Genomic DNA, 17873 nt, shown 5'->3' on the forward strand with positions numbered 1-17873 from the left:
CCACTCTCTGCAGGCGTCTGCGGCCCATAGTGGTGGTGCTGCTGTACCACACGGTGATGTGATTTCTCATGTCCACTATTATCTCCTTCGTTGTCTTTGTGGGAGGCGACACAGTTGTGGATGAACAGGGTGTAGAGGATGGGGCTGAGGACGCATCCCTGTGGAGTGCCAATGATCGCTGGCTGAAGTCCTATTAACAATCCTGACAGACTGGGGCCTGCCAGTCAAGAAGTCTCGGAGCCAGTCACAGAGAGTGGGGTGCAGGCCAAGTGTAGACAGTTTGTGGGTGAGTTTGTGTTGAAAACAGAGCTATAGTCAACAAAGAGTATCCTGGTGTAGGAGTCTTTGTTTTCCAGGTGCGAGAGAGAATAGTGGAGTGCAGCAGCGATGGCATCTGAGGTGGATCTGTTGGGCCGGTAGGCATACTGCAGGGGGTCCATGTTGTCCGGTATGCTGCTCTGGATGTGGGCTAGTACCACTCTCTTGAAACACTTTGTGATGATTGGAGTGAGTGCCACTGGCCTGTCGTCATTCAGGCAGGTGGGCGGGCTCTTCTTGGGAAGGGGGACGATGGTTGTTGCAAAGTTCTTCTAAAAAATCAGAGCTCAGAGAGGTTTTCATTTTTTTTTTGTTTATTTTCTCATCAAATGCTTAAGCTGCCTTTTAAGGAGCAAATTCTGAGCAGATTTAACTGTTCTTCATTGTTGTTTAGTATGACAACATTAACAATGGATCATAGTCCGATGAAAATGATGAGTATCATCATACTGTCATAATAGCTCTCAGTTGATTGAAGGATTTTAATTTAGAATAATGGCTCTGAAGTGACAACCTTGTAGGAAATTCAGCATCAGCTTTTACAGTTAGAAGCTGGATGACTCACTCATAGCTAGAAGGCTGCGGGCAGCATTAGTGTCATTTCAGAACCTGTAAAACATTGAAGTAATCAGTGTCCATTTAGTGCGCACTTAAAGTGTAACTGCTTCAAATTATATTGATCTCTTGATTCTCTTGGGACGTTAAAATCACTCATGAATACATGACTTTAAGCAAACCATCTTCAGTGACATGATCATACTTAAAAAAAAAACCTCAAATATTTGAGTCTAAGGAGCTTTGAAACGGAAAACTTTTACAGGTTTTTGATATTTTTATTTCAGCCTTAAATATGTTTTAGCCAGCCTCTGTGTTAGAGGCTAAAATCTGGTTTCTGAGTGTGCTTTGTGGCTCCTGCCAGAAGCTGTCCACATCTTAAGTGGTTGAAACATTTTATTCATTATTAATGACAGTAGATATATTCATTAGAATCCAACATAACTTTTACCTATTGTCCCTTCTAAATCTTGAGGGCAGTAAACAAGAGACTGATTATATCTGCTTTTTTTTTTTTACCTCACAATGGTGAAGTGATTATCAGTTTGTGCCACACCCACTCGCCATGCTCTTTCCTGTCAACTGAGCAATTGAACTTTCTCTGAACATTTTTTTTCTGTTAAATAATATTCTGAGTGGATGCTGTCTAAAGATTCTTATTTTGTAAAACTTGTGCCTACAATTTTATCTACCAGCAGGCAACATCCTTTAAAATGTAGCCTGTCTGAAACCAGCTCCACTGACTGCTACAGGTGGGGCTACAGTTTGCCTATTTTAATGACCAGTTAATCAAGAGTGATTCTGCAGATTCTCCTTCCTGGTTGCCCGGCAACATGACATCAAGCTCCTTTGTTAAACTACATTAGGGTGGAAGGTCGGAAGTTGGTCTGGCGTCCCCATCCCAAGAGCCTCACAATCTGGGCATAATACGTGGACATGTTAAATGTGAAAGGATGTCTATTTGGCTCGGGATCCTGCCGCTGGCATGCATGAAAAGGCAGGCTGGAAAACAATTCAGAGAGAAATCTGAGAATGCTACCCATAACAGCTCTGTAATTTTATTTGCTGTAGATAGATGGGAGGAAAATCCCATTAGATTAGGTAGTGGTGAGTACCCTCTTACCTTCCGAATGTGCTGATAGACAGACACACAAACTGACACACACACACATGCAAACACACGCACACACACGCACACACACAGGCTACACACAATTTCTCTTTTTATCTCAACAAGTAAATCTCTGTCTTTCTGCCTCTCTGTCTCTCACACACACACACACACACACACACACACACACACACACACACAGTTTCAAATAGATCACTCCCTTAATAGCTCTCAACAACAATGAAAAATACTGTACCACAGTTTACAGACAACAACTTGTCAAGAAAAACAAGAGGGTTGTACATACTCCCCCACTTTTTCTAATTTAATTTATCTGACATAACACTTATAAAGCTATCTATCTATTACAAAACTTGACCAGCAATATGAAAGTATGTACTTTTTTTGTGTTAATTCCACGACTGCATATGCATTTTTTTTGTCAACATATGGAAAAAGAAATGAAAGTGTTCATTGGCAAGTGAACCGCTTGTGTTATTGGGCATGGCTCTTTGATCAATAATGGCCTGTACAAACCACAATGGATAAAGCCATTAGAATGCTATAGCAGCACATCCCAGGGGCAACATATTCCACAGTCTTTCCTCTAATAGGTTTTCAAATGCATTCTTTGTAAGTGCAACAACACATGCAGTATTTATGCTCTTTGCTAAGTACAACACCTTTATTATCAACAGTGTTCTACTCTGTATGAGTATTATTGAAAATATGACTTATTTAATTTGAATGTTTTAAAGAATGGTTAGAATAAGATACATATTATTATTCATTATTATGTGCATTTACTCTGCTACAATAGCATCCAAGAATGTTGGTTTAAAATGGTTTGCTAACTCGTGTGTCAGAGCCGTTTACCATAGCTGCACATGCTCAGAGCTCGATACCAACCTGATTTACTCTTCCATCGATGTATGCTGCGGAGAGTAATGATTATGTGCCAGAGTTAGTGCTAAACAGTATTTGACAAGGCGTGGAAAGGTCTCTCTTGGAACAGTTTCACCCATGCTGGACACTGGCTGCCCCTGACATGGACTCAACACTGTAGACATCAGGAGTTCATGCTTAACAGTCAATGCATGGTGTTGCATAACACTGGATCCCCGATTAACACCATCTGGGTGGAAACGTGTTTCCACTCAGCAGGGAAAACTGCATAAAGATGTGTCAAACTTCCTCGTTTGGATGAGTGAAATTATTAGATATTTTATATTTCACAATTACAAAGATCTAATGTTCTAATGTTGTTGTCATGGATTGTCTAAATTAAACTGAGATGGTAAATCGTGTAGATATGGAAAACAGAACACAGCCCAACAAAGACAAACTGACCACATTGATGCAACCTCTGTGAGAGGAAAAAACATAATAATTTCCATATATTCAAAGCAGGTTTAACTTTATCATACAATAAAATTGTTTTATTTATAACGCACTTTACATTTAAACAAAAATCTCAAAGTGCTACAATTTCAATAAAACCATAAAAACAGTAGCAATAGTCAAAGGTAAAATCAGAGTTAAGAACCTGAGCATAAATTAAGATCTAAAAGCAGTGGTTTAAGGGAAAAGGTCTTTAGGAGAAGGCTCTTTTAAAGAGGAGAGTTTTCAAGTCCTTTTTAAAGGAGTCCACTGTCTGTGGGGCTCTCAAGTAGTCAGGTAGAGCATTCCATAGCCTTGGGGCAGTAGAGGAGAAGGCTCTGTCCCCCATGGAGCAGAGCTTAGTCCTGGGGGTTTGGAGACAATTTGTGGCGGCAGATCGAAGGTGTCTTGTGCGGGTTAGTGAGCAGTTCTTTGAGGTATGGGGGGGCATTTCCGTGCATGCATTGATGCACAAGTTGTTATACAGTAGAAGCCAAAACATGCAATCTCACAAAATTATGACATATGTCAAAACTCGAATTGATTCCTCTGAATTAATTCACAAACACACATACACATTCATAGGCTTGTTTCCCAGACTAATATAGGCCTAATAATAATAATAATCATCATCATAATAACTATAATCACAATAATAAGCATAATAATGTGGATAGTGTTGTTATTATTATCATAATAATGATGTTTTATAACTAGTAGTAGTAGTAGCCTACAGTTGCAATACTTTTTGCAAAAGGATTATGGCGCCCCCTCGAGAGAAAAAGGCGTAAATACTTCGACCTCAATATAAAAATGGTGCCACAGAGCATAAATATACCCTGTGCAGGGTCTGTCAGGCTTCAAGGCTTCCCCCGAATCCAAATCTGTTTACCCAAAGATGCCCGGTAACAGACGTTATCAATGAAACGTAGCAGAATGTAGACTCCGAATAAACTGAGGTTGGTGTTTTGATCTGCCAGCGTATTTTGATGTGTATATATAAATACACATCTATTTGCACAACGCCTGAAAGGATAAATTGGGGGAAATTTAACATCCACAGCAGGCTGTTACTAAGTTACGGGGTAACGCATAGGGACTACCAAAATGGCGAAAACATAAACTGAACTGATATCGTTGTTGTAAAGTATATTGCAGACCGATTCGCAGATATTTCCACTCAGAGAGTCACCGTACGAGCATAACGCGTCTCAGCAAAGATGGAGGATGAAGAGACAGCATTGGTAAGACGGCAGGTTTAATGATGACGTAAACACTGGCTCTGAGAAGAATGGCTCAACTCCCTTAGCCCAAGTTTGACACGCAAATCTTCCAATAATGTTGTAATTTAAGACCGTCGGAGTAAATGCAGCATCATACAGGAAAGTAATAATGTTTAATAGCTTTAATAGCGAGTAATAATAACGTTAGCTGCCATAATTCACCCTCTGACTACACACCCCTTCCACTATTCACCCTGGTTTGCATGTTATATGTTCTATCAACAAAATAGCAAAGTCTGCAGCAGGTAGCTCAGAGTGCAAAGCTATTTAAGTAACCCTTGTTTGCTTACTTTCACCAGGCAGAGGAGTGTGTTCAGTGGCAGACTGCTGTCACAATCCTGTTCCACAGACAGACTTAAAAACTCTTTTGTCCCCCTGGCTATACAACACCTCAAGGTTATGACAGGGGGAAAGCACACACTTGGACTAATCTTCCTTTTTTCCACTTCCCATCTGCACAGCTGTCCCAAGAGTCAGCCTCTAGTTGGACACTTTAATGATCACCTCAATTACTTACATAGCACCTTTAATTTAATGTTTGCACTGCCTGTTATTTAATGTCTGTTTTTTGATAATTTTGTACTATCTGCTTTTTTAAACATTGCTGTACATATATAAACAACACAACTTCAGGAGGTCAACACTTTTTTATTTTTATATTCAGGTCTAATTACAGATTTTTACAGTTTATAGGTTCTTGTTTAAATTTCACATATATTTTATCCCTTTTTTCAGCTTAATATATATGTATGGGGGGGGGGGGGGGTCGGTTTTGTGGTTTAATTTGTAACAAATGTTTCATGTCATGTATGTCTTTGTAACCTGCTACTGGATGCTTTGAATTTCCCTCGGGATCAATAAAGTATCTATCTATCTATCTATCTACTTTCACTACCACCAACTTCTAACTCCTCAAACTCAGTCCTTTCTCTGTTTGTTTGTGTTCCACAGGCTTTGATCAGATACTATTGCTATGAAAAGTATTTCAGTCATGCTGTTATCGCTGCAGCAGCTGCTCAGAGGAAGTTCAGCAATGATCCCATCTACAGTTTTTTCCATGCTTATGGTACCCTTATGCAAGGTGAGATTAAAAGAATAAAATGTTATGAAAACTTTTTCTGGCTAGGCTAGTGGCTTTTTACATCTGTCATACATGCACTTACTTGTCTTTTTTTTTTTTTTACTGCAGATGAAATTCAGGAGGCCTCAGTAGAGTTGGACACAATTAGAGACAGTAGAGATGTGGCTCTCTGCACTCTAATGGCCCTTGTCTATGCTGAGAAAAAAAAGACTAACCCAGGTAAGTCCGTATACTTAGCTAGTCTTATATCTTATATGGACAGGACACACTTGACTGGTAATATTCTGATAAGAGTCCTTTCATTCATAGACAGAGAAGTCATTCAGGAACTTGATGCTAAGGTCAAAGAGGATCGAAAAAGTGCTTCACCCAAGAGTCTGTACCATGCTGGGATGTTTCTCTGGCTTTTGGGGCGAAATGACAAGGCAAGGGAGTACACAGAGAGAATGATCAAACTCTCAAAAGGCTCCAGAGAGGTGAGACTTGTATTTTTATCACATGTATGAAAAATGCATTAATTGTTGCTTTCCATGTTTATGATGAAATGTTTTATGACAAGATGACAAAGAGGGGCATTCTTGCTTCTCATCTATTTGCACATTTCTTCCACATTTGGACTGATATTTTGTTTTTCAGGGGACAGTCCTGAAGGCCTGGATAGATGTGACATCTGGTAAAGATGCCTACGCCAGAAAGGCTGGAAAATACTTTGATGAAGCCCTAAAAGAGAAAGCAGATGTTTTTGCGCTCATGGGAAAGGTGAGATGGGAATTACAAATATGTATTGATATGTTTTCCTCCTCTGCAGCTGAAAATGTTAAAGGGCTTTTACTAGAAACACATTATTTTAATGGTTCATTTGTGACTTTGATCCGTCCAAGGCACAATACTATGAATACCGTCAGAACTACTCAGGAGCATTGGAGATGGTTAACCAGGTCATTGTCAGTTTCCCTGGGTTCCTGCCTGCACTCAATAAGAAGATGAAACTGTTGCTCAGCCTTCAGGACTGGGAACAAACCATAGATGCAGCTCACAGGTAATTGATGAGTTTTTTTTCTCCAAATAATACTATTCAAACCTCATGTGAGATTATGAAGTAAAAAGTTAGACAAAAATGCATTTAAAATCACCACCATGGATGTTAAGAAAAAAACATATTCAACCTTTATAAATGGCTCAGCGTTCAAGTGCTAATTGAACACAATGTGCTGCCTTAAAACCAGAGCATGCTGATTAAGTAAAGTGCAGAAGTCCAACTCAATTTTGAGGATTTTCCTCTTCCGGGCGTTGCTTAACAGGAGGAAGAGCAATTGCTCAAGTTGCACCAAGTTTCAAGCTGCTTTGGTTCCCCTCGTTGGGATGTTGAGAAGTGGTGGAGGTGCGAGATTACTTTACATCCTTTGGCAGCCTTAACAGTTCCTTTTCAGTTTTAATTAAATTTGTCTGGGAATTCAACACAGTATGCAGAATCAGATATTCTATTACTGTCAATCTAAAGAAATCCAAGCTTACTTAAGAGTAGGAGATGGACTTCATGGAGTAGTACCTTCAGTAACTTGTGTCATTTCCCAGGCTCTTACAGAAGGATAAAAATAACCCGGAGGCCCTGCAGATGCTGGCTCTGTATTCTTTGTGTCGGGAGGGGGATATTACTGAGGTACAGTTGACAAATGGGACTCAAAAGAATTGCATTTATTGGTATTAATGATTCAAATGTGGCAAAGTTGTAATCCATTTACAGAACATTTTTATGCCCCCCCCCCCCCCCCCCATGAAGGCAGTAAAGCAGCTTTCAACCCTCTTTGGCAGCTTGGAGGTAGTGGAACCACACAACCCAGAGCTTTTTTACAGGATGTCTCTAGCATTCACCCGTGTTGTAAGATATCTTCTCTTTTTTTTAACATTATTTCTAAATTATGAATGATGAAAGACTATTTGAGCCTGGAGAGTTTTTCAGACAGTTACAAAATGTGAGTTTCACATACTTTTATTTTTTTTTCATTTTTTTATCAAAGTGTGAACGAAACGAGAAGATAATCGAGCAAACATTTCGGATGGTGGAAAGAGCCTTCTCGGCTGCATCAGGAGACTCAGATTTAGCAACGGAGCTGGGCTACCAGTCAGTGCTTCATGGCAGAATCAAGGACGCTTTGAAGTGGTACAAGACGGCCATGACTCTGGATGAAACGAGTGTTTCTGCCATGACTGGTTTGTTGACATGACTGTATATATTGTTTTGGTTTTTTTTATGTTTTCTGAAGAAACTCCACAGTTCTTATGTTTGTTTCTCAGGTATAATTCGTTGCCAGCTGACAGAGGGCCACCTGGAAGACGCAGAAGAACGCTTGGAATGTCTGACAGACATTCAACAATCTATTGGAAAGTCAGCGGTAACACAAGTTTCCTCCTTACTTCCCATCTTCTAACTTTTTTTTCTTCTTTCATACAACATATATTTGATTTGCCTTTCTTCTTCTTAGTTTGTATCTGTCTTTATCTTTTTAACCTATCAGGACCTACTGTACTTGCGTGCTGTTCTGGCAGTGAAGAAGCGTCGGCCTCAGGAGGAGGTGACAAACCTTTTGAACGATGCCGTGGACACACACTTCTCCACGCTGCAGGGCCTGCCTCTGGGAGTCGAGTACTTTGAGAAGCTGAACCCTGACTTCCTGTTGGAGATTGTCAAAGAGTACATTGCTCTCTGCCCTGCCAAGGTACAACTCGTATGATCACGACTGATCCTTTAAATGTCTATTTAACTTTTTTTAATTTGGTAGTGTGAAGAGCCTCAGCCATTTGTGTAGCATTTTGCCACAAATGATTTTACTTTGTCATTTTGCAATTTGAGACAGTGTGTGCATATTTAATTAGCAGAGCTGCCAAGTCTCATGCATTGACTGTTACAGTTACGCAATTAAGCATCCTCACACAGGTACACGCTAATCCTCCTGTTTCACATGATGAGAATCATAAATTGCACTTTTTTATTCCCCCCCCCCTCTAATAGATTTCCTCACTTGCTGCTTCCCGTACTTGGGGCCCTGTTCTGCCTCTAATTGGCTTACCCAGAATTTAACCCTAACCATCATCATCATCATCATCAACCTTTATTTAATTTCTCGGAGAGATCATTGAGGGCGACCCTCATTTACAATGATGCAGAGAAAACATACATAAATGATAAACAACAAGAAATGAGATAAAGCTACTACAGAAAATAAAATCAATAAAAGAGCAATAAGAACAATAAAATATATACACTGAAATGATATAAAAGCTTGAAATTACTACAGTGATAACTACAGTGGTATTGGGCGGTTAAAAATTATATCTCTAAAGTGTCCATATGGGATAAAAGTGCTCAAGTTCAGGTCCTGTTGTAAAACCAATCATCAGCCTTAATCTAACCAACCAAATGAAAGGCAACTAGTACCAACCAATCAGAGGCAGAGTAGGGCGGGTCATGGCGTCACCATCGCAGGAGAAGAAAAACAAATTTTATTGCGACAGGCCTGCAGATTATTAAAAAATAAATTGTGATCTGAATAATGGAACGTCTTTCAGCTGAAGTGAAGGTCAGACGGTAGTGACACATGATCCATTCTGATGTGTATGCATGACTGGAAACAGATTTGCACTGGAGTCTGTGGATGAAATGTTACATCCATTTGAATTTATTTAAAGTTTATAAATAAACGTTTATTTTGTCAGATTCTTTGAGTTTATCAGATTTTAATTTTTTAAAATATTTTAAGTATGCTGGTCCACTATAGACGGTATGTGATATCACAACAGTCTCATCCTTAATGTTACTTCAAAATTAGATATTATTCCAAATCTGGCTTGAAACAGCCCCATTTTTTAAGAAGTGACAGAAGAACATAAATCAAACTCCAGTCTTTTGGTGAAGCTTTGGCAGACCTGTTAATTAGCTTGTAATGAGTCACAAAAGGTATGGGGATTTTTAAAATATATATACAGTACATCTTTTTTTTATCTCTGTTTTTAGCCTCCAGCACAGGGTCTGCCTCCCGCCCCTCTGCTCCAGCACTGCACCACATTGTTGGACACTGTGGTCAAGATTGTTCCTGGTCTCCCTCAGGGGGTCTTCCTCTTGGCCAAAGTCCGATATCAGTCTGGTGAGCACTGCACTTCAAATAAATATATAAATAAATATATCAGGTTTATTTTAATGCAAATGCTATTTTAGCCTATAATGCCTCTGTGTCCATTCAGGAGACATTGATGCTGCTCAGAGCAGCCTGCAACACTGTCTGGACCAGTGTCCTTCTCATGCAGACGCTCATCTGCTGATGGCACAGATCTATCTGCAGCAGGGGAACTTTGCATTGTGCTCCCAGTCTCTCGAGCTCTGCCTCAGCCACAACTTTGAGGTAAGATCTTATGTGACAGGGTGTGTTATTTGACCCATGGCAAATATACACAACACGGCACAACTGCAGCTCTTACATGTCACATTCAGAATGGAGGTAGCATGTCCTTAATAAACCTGGACAGTTTTGTGGTTGGTTAAAGTTGGGTTAGGCAGCTTTGGAGAAGCCAACAAAAATAAGATAGATTCTGACATAATCTAAGCAGAATTTTTGTTTTTTTTAAGCCAATACTCCACATGTTGGAACTGGTCATGACTTCTCATCCATTCCAGATTCGAGATCACCCGTTGTACCACCTGATCAAGGCTCAGACTCAGAAGAAAATGGGTGAGCTGAAAGAGGCTATTCAGACACTGCAGATGGCCATGAGTCTTCCAGGCGTCCGCAGAGCTGGATCCTCGTACAAGTCCAAGAACAAGAACATCGAGCTGAGTCCTGCAGACTGTGTCTCTGTCTTATTGGAGTTAGCGGAGACCCTGTGGCTCAATGGAGAACAGGTAGAAAATTTGTAGATTTTGTTCTTTGTAGTTTATGAAAGGGGAAGTTTGTTGTACTCTGTACTCTGTTGTGCTGTATTTATTAAGGTGTCGTCCTCGCCTCAGAATTTAAAATACGTAATAAAGTCATAAATGTGTTAAATATTTCAGCATGAAGCAGCGAAAGTGATGCAGGATGCCATCAACGAGTTCTCGGGGACCCCTGAGGAACTACGTGTCACTATTGCAAACGCAGACCTGGCACTGCTCCGCGGCGACACTGAGCTGGCGCTGAGCATGCTCAGGAACATTACCCCGGAGCAGCCCTACTACATCCAGGCCAAAGAGAAAATGGGTGATATATATCTGAACCACAGGAAGGACAAACGTCTGTATGCAAGCTGTTACAGGTGAGCAGATAATCTAGATCCAAAACAAACAGAAAGGAGATCTTAGGATAAGATCACAGCCAATGATATGTGAGCTCCATCTGAAACCTAATGTTTTGTAAATGTTTGTCTGAACAGTAAAGGCTGGGACATTTTACACATGAAACATAGGGTATTAAGTAAGTTCATCCAGCAGAGTCTGTAGGAGGTTTTTAAGAGACCACAAACCAAAAAGTAAATTCAATAAAAAATGAACTGAAGCCATTCATGCAGTCAAAGGGAAATGTGCAGAGTTCTCTCTAGTCTTCTGCTTCTTTCTGATGCTGCTTGTGTCAACAGCTCAGGCGCAGTGAAGCATGACTGAACCTCAGGCCAGCGGAGACGTACTGTGTGTGTATAATAAAGTACTCCATGTGTGATGTCTGTGTTTTCTCCAGAGAAATGGTGGAGAAACTGCCAAGCCCCCATACGTACCTATTACTAGGAGATGCCTTCATTAACATTCAAGAAGTAAGTCCATGTGATTCATTATGTGTAGGTGCTACAGGCTGTACATAACCATGTTGGTGTGTGTGAAATCTAATCCAAGTATTACTTTGGGAAAGACTTTTAAACCCTTTTACAAAAGGTTAACCAAAAGGTGGAATTACAACTTTCATCCACAGGGTGATTTTTAAATGATGTGGTTTACAGTATATCTCCTTTTTGTAATCATTAGTGCACTAAGCTTCATTTTACTTCTGTATTACTGTTGTTAGCATTCATGTTAAGGAGGTTTGCTAGGTTTTTGAGGGCCCGATCTATATGTTTTTTTTGGGGCCGATACCGATATCGGTTAAGAAAAACTTTGATTCCGATATGTAGGTCGATATCTTTCTTTTATCTGTTTGTTTGTAGAGATAGATAGATGTATACATTTAGTGCGTTGATCTTTCAGATGCAGCTATAAAACACTTGTGGAAAAGATGTTTAATAAAAACAAGATGGTCACTCAACCTGAAAGTAACTGTGCATGTACGAGCATCACCGCCTGACACTCTGGAGGGATAATGCTGGTAATAATCCATAAAGCACAAAGCAAAGAGAACTGCCTGTTTAATACAATACAACTCTAATGAAATGATATTTGACTGGTGAATAAACATAGTAATATTCGCACATATCAGAGATAAAACTAGCCGATATCATTAGTCACTGGTAATGCTAATATCGGCTGATATCGTCATCCATTATCAAGGTCTGTCTCTTGATTGGTCTGTAAAGGAACATAGGACTTCCCTTTTCCAGCGGACGCACTGCACAATGATGAAGCAGTTATTTCAGTTGCAATAACAATAGTTTTGAGGAAGCTTTTCTGGGAAATATAGAAAACACACATATCTCTGACAGGGGAGCTCATTCATTGCATTAAATACTGCTAGTCAAACATTGTCTCGACACAGGACGTACCCTCCTCCTGTAATGACACAGTGTGAGGTTCATCCAGGCTAAATGAGTACAATGGCAGATTTCAGCTCCTTTGCTGATGTAAGCAATCCATCTCTCCTCTTGACAGAGTCAAAGATGCATTCATCTATAGTTTGGCCTTCGGTGAAAAATGTTGTTTCCAGACAATTTAATTTTTTTTTTTGTATTGATGCGTCACGCTCACGTTGTTTATTACTAGAGAAGCATCATGTATTTCAAAGTAGTTCACACAGGCTCATGAGCAGCTCACTGCCTTTGATCAGAGGCTTAACAAAATCAAATAAAAACAAAGAACTCCTATTTTTAAATGATCAAGATCTGCTTTACAAAATTGTAACATGGTGTTCAAGTAGACTTCATCAGGAAATGACCTCGCAGTTTCACCAACGGGTAAAAGATATAAAGAAAATATTTAATTAAAGTGTTACCTAAAGTAGTAGAGTTAAGGATGAAATAACTCAGCTGACTTTCTTAAGATGAATTAGGTGTATGTTTGTTACGCTCATTGTCGTAATAATTGCTAGACCAGAGCAATCGAAAACAGCTTTCACCTCAATCTGTTGGGTGGAGACATCCTCTATATTAAGATAGAAAAGTTTCATCAGAAAGTTTTTTTCTTAAGCTGTTTCATATTTACAATGCAGTGGAGTGTGCTGCTTTTGATTTTGTGAATATTTATAATTACTTCTGACATATTGTGACACCACTTGTGTTGTGTCATCCTCAGCCAGAGAAAGCCATCGAGGTTTACGAGAACGCTCTGAAGAAAAACCCCAAAGATGGAGCTTTAGCCAGCAAGATCGGGAAAGCCCTCGTCAAGACTCACAACTACGTCAAGGTTTGTTTGTACAGCTATTTAAAGATAAACACCGGTCCACTTACAGAAAAAACCCAATGTTGACACAAGGCTGATGTCACACAGGCAATGAATTACTACGAATCTGCCCTGAAGACTGAGCAACAGAACTTCCTGCGCTACGACCTGGCTGAGCTGCTAATGAAGATGAAGCATTACGAGCGCTGTGAGAGAGTGCTGTATGAAGCTCTGGCTCATGAACCAGGTATGAAGTCTCAGTATTACACACACTGAGCTGATGTCAAAAAAACCCACTACTAATACAAATAAGAGGATCCAGTCATGGTGATAGTTAGTGCCCACACATGATACAAATAATGTATAAACAACTTGATTCAAAGAGGGAAAGAAACTCTTCACAAATACTGTGTTTATTCTGAAGGGCTTTCAGTTTGAAAAGAAAGTCAACAACGTCGCCCCTCTTTTTTTTTTTTTACAAAAAAAATTGTCTGTGTTTTTGTGTGTTTATGGTTTCAATCATTCTAACTGCTTTTTTTTTTTTTTTTTTTTACCAGTAAATGAACTGCAGGCGCTCTCGGATGATTGTCGTTATCTGGTCCTGTTAGCAAAGATCCAAATTAAAGTTGACAAAAATGAGGATGCTTTACTTACACTACAAAAAGTAAGTCGCACTCTTGACACTGTGCTATCGTTCATGTTTGTATCATATAGCATGTAATCTTTCACTCTTTCTACAGAGACTATAAGCGGGATGCAAATATTGTTGTTCTGAAATTGATGTTGTGTTTTTTTTTGTGCTGCGTTAAGGCCCGGGATGTTCAGGCCAAAGTCCTGAAGCGGGTTCAGTTGGAGCAGCCCGATGCCATCCCCTTGCAAAAGCAGCTTGCCGCCGAGATCTGTGCTGAGATAGCTAAACACTACACGAGTCAGAGGGGCTATGAGCGAGCAGTCAAATTCTACAAAGAGGCTCTTGTGTATTGTGAGACTGATCGCAAGGTCAGTGCGCAGCCGAATGAAAAACGTCCTGTGTGCTCACTGCAGCTGTGCTTAACAAGCACTGGCATCTTTTAGGGTCTTGTGCTTGCTTTTTCTTTAAATGTTGTGATCTAAGTTGTCGGTAGTGTATAGATCAGATCTCTCCGACGTACATTACTCCATGAAGGATGTTGTCACATGAATTCATATGAGTGTATTCTTTGTGTCAAGGTGATGCTGGAGTTGGCCCGCTTGTATCTCACTCTCGATGAGGTCGATGCATGCCAAGAGCAATGCAGCGTCATTTTGAAGAACGACCAGTTTAATGAAGATGCAACTCTGGTTTGTTCAGGCTGTCTTCAGTAACTGTTTACACGCTGACCTTTTTGTAACCATTTGACCTAAATGTGTTCCTTACATCTGTTTGTTCTTAGATGATGGCGGACATTATGTTTAGGAAGCAGGACTACAACCAGGCTGTTTTCCATTTTCAACAGCTCTTGGAGCGCAAACCAGGTGCATGAGAGCCCCTTTTCCTGTCGTCTCAAAAACCCATGGGCGGTTCTAGGCAGGGGCCAACAGGGGCCAGTGCCCCTGTAACACTGAGCTTGGTCCGCCCTGTGGCCACCCCTCCAAAAGGAAGAGCCCCCCTAATAACACATACACAGTATTTGACTTAACAATCGGACTCACAATCTAGTATTAAATACTGTTACTGAAACAAACATAAATCATGGTATTTTATGATGTGCGCTACTATTTGGCATAATATATATATTTTTTAAAGCAATCATCTTTGTCTTTTTTTCACCTGTGTTTAATGTTCCCCTCTGACAAAACAACTGGCCCCAGTATGGCCCCCTCAGTAAAAGTGGTCTAGAACCGCCTCTGCCAAAACACTTAGTGAGGAACGGATGAATGGAAAGTACAATAACTTGCACCTGTTGCTTGCAGACAACTACCTGACACTGTCCCGTCTTATTGACTTGTTGAGGAGGGCTGGGAAGTTGGAAGAAGTCCCCAGATTTATCGATATGGCAGAAAAACACTCTTCCCGGACCAAGTTTGACCCGGGGTTCAACTACTGCAAAGGACTTTATCTTTGGTAAGTTTGGGAAGTGTTCCCTCTCAGTATTGAGTAAAACCAGTCACTAAATCACTAAAACGTTTCATTAATGTATCCCCAGGTTCACAGGGCAACCTAATGAAGCACTGCGACACTTCAACAAAGCACGGAAAGACAACGACTGGGGTCAAAATGCTGTGTACAACATGATCGAAATCTACCTGAACCCCGACAACGACACCATGGGAGGAGAAGTGTTCGAGACTTTGGATGGGGAAATAGGGTGGGGGGGCACAAAGATCACACGAAGAATTAAATCAGGATTACATAAACATATGTACTCCTTCTGTTGCAGCGCTAACGCTCATCTTTGTGTCTCATCAGGAACTCCACTGAGAAGCAGGAGTCGGAGCAGCTGGCTGTGAGAACGGCTGAGAAGCTGCTGAAGGAGTTAAAGCCTCAGACATCAGGTGGACAGGTGCAGCTGCGCATCCTGGAGAACTACTGCTTTCTGGCTACTAAGCAGAAGGCCAATGTAGAGAAAGCACTCGGGGTTTTCACAGAGGTCGCAAACAACGAGGTAAGGACAGTCCAGATGGTACGCATGAGTTACATGACTCTTGTGTAAATCAGAAGCTGTGCATTGTTTCAGTCTACCTCTCCATGGCAGTTCCTTCTACACATTACACCGTATCCAGCTGAACTACTACAGCATGTGATTTCTTTCATGATGTTAGTTCAGTTGTGTGAATGTCAGTTGTTACATTTTCAATTAAAATAATATTGTTGGGGTGCTGGTGGCGCAGTGGTTAGTGCACGCGCCCCATGTATGGAGGCTGTTGTCTTCCAAGCGGGCGGCCCAGGTTCAAATCCGACCTGTGGCTCCTTTCCCGCATGTCATTCTCCACTCTCTCTCTCTCTCTCTCTCTGATTTTCGCCTCTATCCACTGTCCTATCTCTCCATTAAAGGCACAAAAAGCCCCAAAAATAAATCTTTAAAAATAATATTGTCAAGTTTTTTGGGTGTGTTCTCGGTTTTAAATAATTGAAATGGGGATGCTTTTCCGATTCATCCCGTCTAACCAGGATTCTCTGGTTGATTTCAGAAAGACCACGTTCCAGCTCTGTTGGCCATGGCGACAGCTTACATGATGCTGAAACAAACCCCCCGAGCCAGGAACCAGCTCAAACGCATAGCTAAGATGAACTGGAGCATTCCCGATGCTGACGAGTTTGAGAAGAGCTGGCTGCTCTTGGCAGACATCTACATCCATTCGGGGAAGTATGACATGGCCGGGGACCTTTTACAGAGATGCCTCAACCATAACAAGGTTAGCCTGGAAAAAAAATGTTGCTGCTTGAATATTTTGTGTTTTATTCATGGTGGTCCAATTCACTTTTTTTCCTCCCTATTTTGTGACTTGAAAATGTAGATGCAGTCTTGTATGTTAATGCCTTTGTTCTAACAACTGGCCTTTTTCTAGTCTTGCTGTAAAGCTCATGAATATAGGGGCTACATAATGGAAAAAGACCAGGCTTTCTGTGATGCAGCACACAGCTATGAAATGGCTTGGAAATATGGAAATCAGACCAACCCAACTATCGGTACATCAAATGAAATCACATTTTATTGTTTATGGATGAAGAGAATCATGATGCTAACAGATACCTCTTTTCTTTCAGGATACAAACTCGCATTCAATTACTTAAAAGCAAAGAGATACGTGGATGCCATAGATGTGTGTCATAAGGTGAGACACCTGTTGATGTGGGTTTTTTTCGGTTTTAAAAGATCACTTCTGTTTCGATCCTGTGAAATGATCCGTGGTTTGATTCGCCCACAGGTTCTGGCTGCTCATCCGAATTATCCAAGGATGAGAAAGGACATCCTGGACAAAGCTCGTTCTGCGCTGAGATCTTAGTGCTGAAAGTGAGAGCGCAGAGAGAAAGAGAGAAAGGAAGGGAATGTTTCAGAGACAGAATGAGGTTACTTTAGTGGTTTCCAGTTTTATTGTATTAACACATTGCTATGTCTTTCCTTTAAGAAAAGTAGGGTGCTGGCAATCCTGATCCTGCAGACACATTGAAAAATGCTGAGAGCATTTCGGATGTTTCTAAATGCCTACAAATTGAAAAATTATTTTAGAGCACAAAAACAAGGACATAGTGCAGAAGGACAAGAACAGTAAGAACGTCCAAAATAAATACTTTTTCTAATCTCATTCATAACATGAAGTATTTGTATTATCTGAAATGTTTTATTACTGTTTATTTTTATTGTCATTTGAATAGACATGTTTTATATTGTCATATACGGATGTAGATATGTTATGAATGGTTGTTACCATAATCTGATATTTAAAAATAAAAATATTTCAAAACATTTTTGTTGCCTTTTGTCCTGACTGTTTTTCTCTCTCCGTATTTAAGAGTTAATAATAAATCCTCCTGATTAAGTCATGTGCTTTATAGACAGTTTGAGTCATGTTAATCCCTCCGTATTAATGGAACATAAGCAAATAGTTACAAGCGTGACTGGAAAAAATGCAGGACACCAG

General features: G+C 40.3%; 1 protein-coding gene across 1 annotated transcript; it reads left to right on the forward strand.

Annotated features, from left to right (window-relative positions):
* Window positions 1–4450: 4450 nt before the first annotated feature.
* ttc21b (tetratricopeptide repeat domain 21B) lies at window positions 4451–17698 on the forward strand. The gene is made up of 29 exons (XM_020644156.3): window positions 4451–4608; window positions 5599–5728; window positions 5837–5947; window positions 6038–6204; window positions 6365–6487; window positions 6610–6767; window positions 7304–7388; window positions 7509–7607; window positions 7747–7939; window positions 8024–8121; window positions 8245–8445; window positions 9741–9870; window positions 9968–10125; window positions 10398–10622; window positions 10773–11011; window positions 11428–11500; window positions 13185–13295; window positions 13380–13518; window positions 13829–13935; window positions 14082–14270; window positions 14481–14591; window positions 14684–14765; window positions 15204–15354; window positions 15437–15598; window positions 15700–15895; window positions 16422–16646; window positions 16800–16920; window positions 16999–17066; window positions 17160–17698. The coding sequence occupies exons 1-29, from the start codon at window positions 4585–4587 to the stop codon at window positions 17235–17237; spliced, it is 3954 nt and encodes a 1317-aa protein (XP_020499812.1). The 5' UTR covers window positions 4451–4584; the 3' UTR covers window positions 17238–17698.
* The last annotated feature ends 175 nt before the right edge of the window (window positions 17699–17873 follow it).

This window comes from Labrus bergylta, chromosome 13 (assembly GCF_963930695.1).
Source record: "Labrus bergylta chromosome 13, fLabBer1.1, whole genome shotgun sequence".
Taxonomy (NCBI): Eukaryota; Metazoa; Chordata; class Actinopteri; order Labriformes; family Labridae; genus Labrus; species Labrus bergylta.

What these genes read in the sequence shown, in the direction of transcription:
- ttc21b (XM_020644156.3), top strand. Translation starts at nt 4,585, where the DNA reads ATGGAGGATGAAGAGACAGCATTG. An exon ending in TTGCTCTCTGCCCTGCCAAG is followed by an intron (nt 8,446 to 9,740) that starts GTACAACTCGTA and finishes CTCTGTTTTTAG; the next exon opens with CCTCCAGCACAGGGTCTGCC. An exon ending in GCCTCAGCCACAACTTTGAG is followed by an intron (nt 10,126 to 10,397) that starts GTAAGATCTTAT and finishes CATCCATTCCAG; the next exon opens with ATTCGAGATCACCCGTTGTA.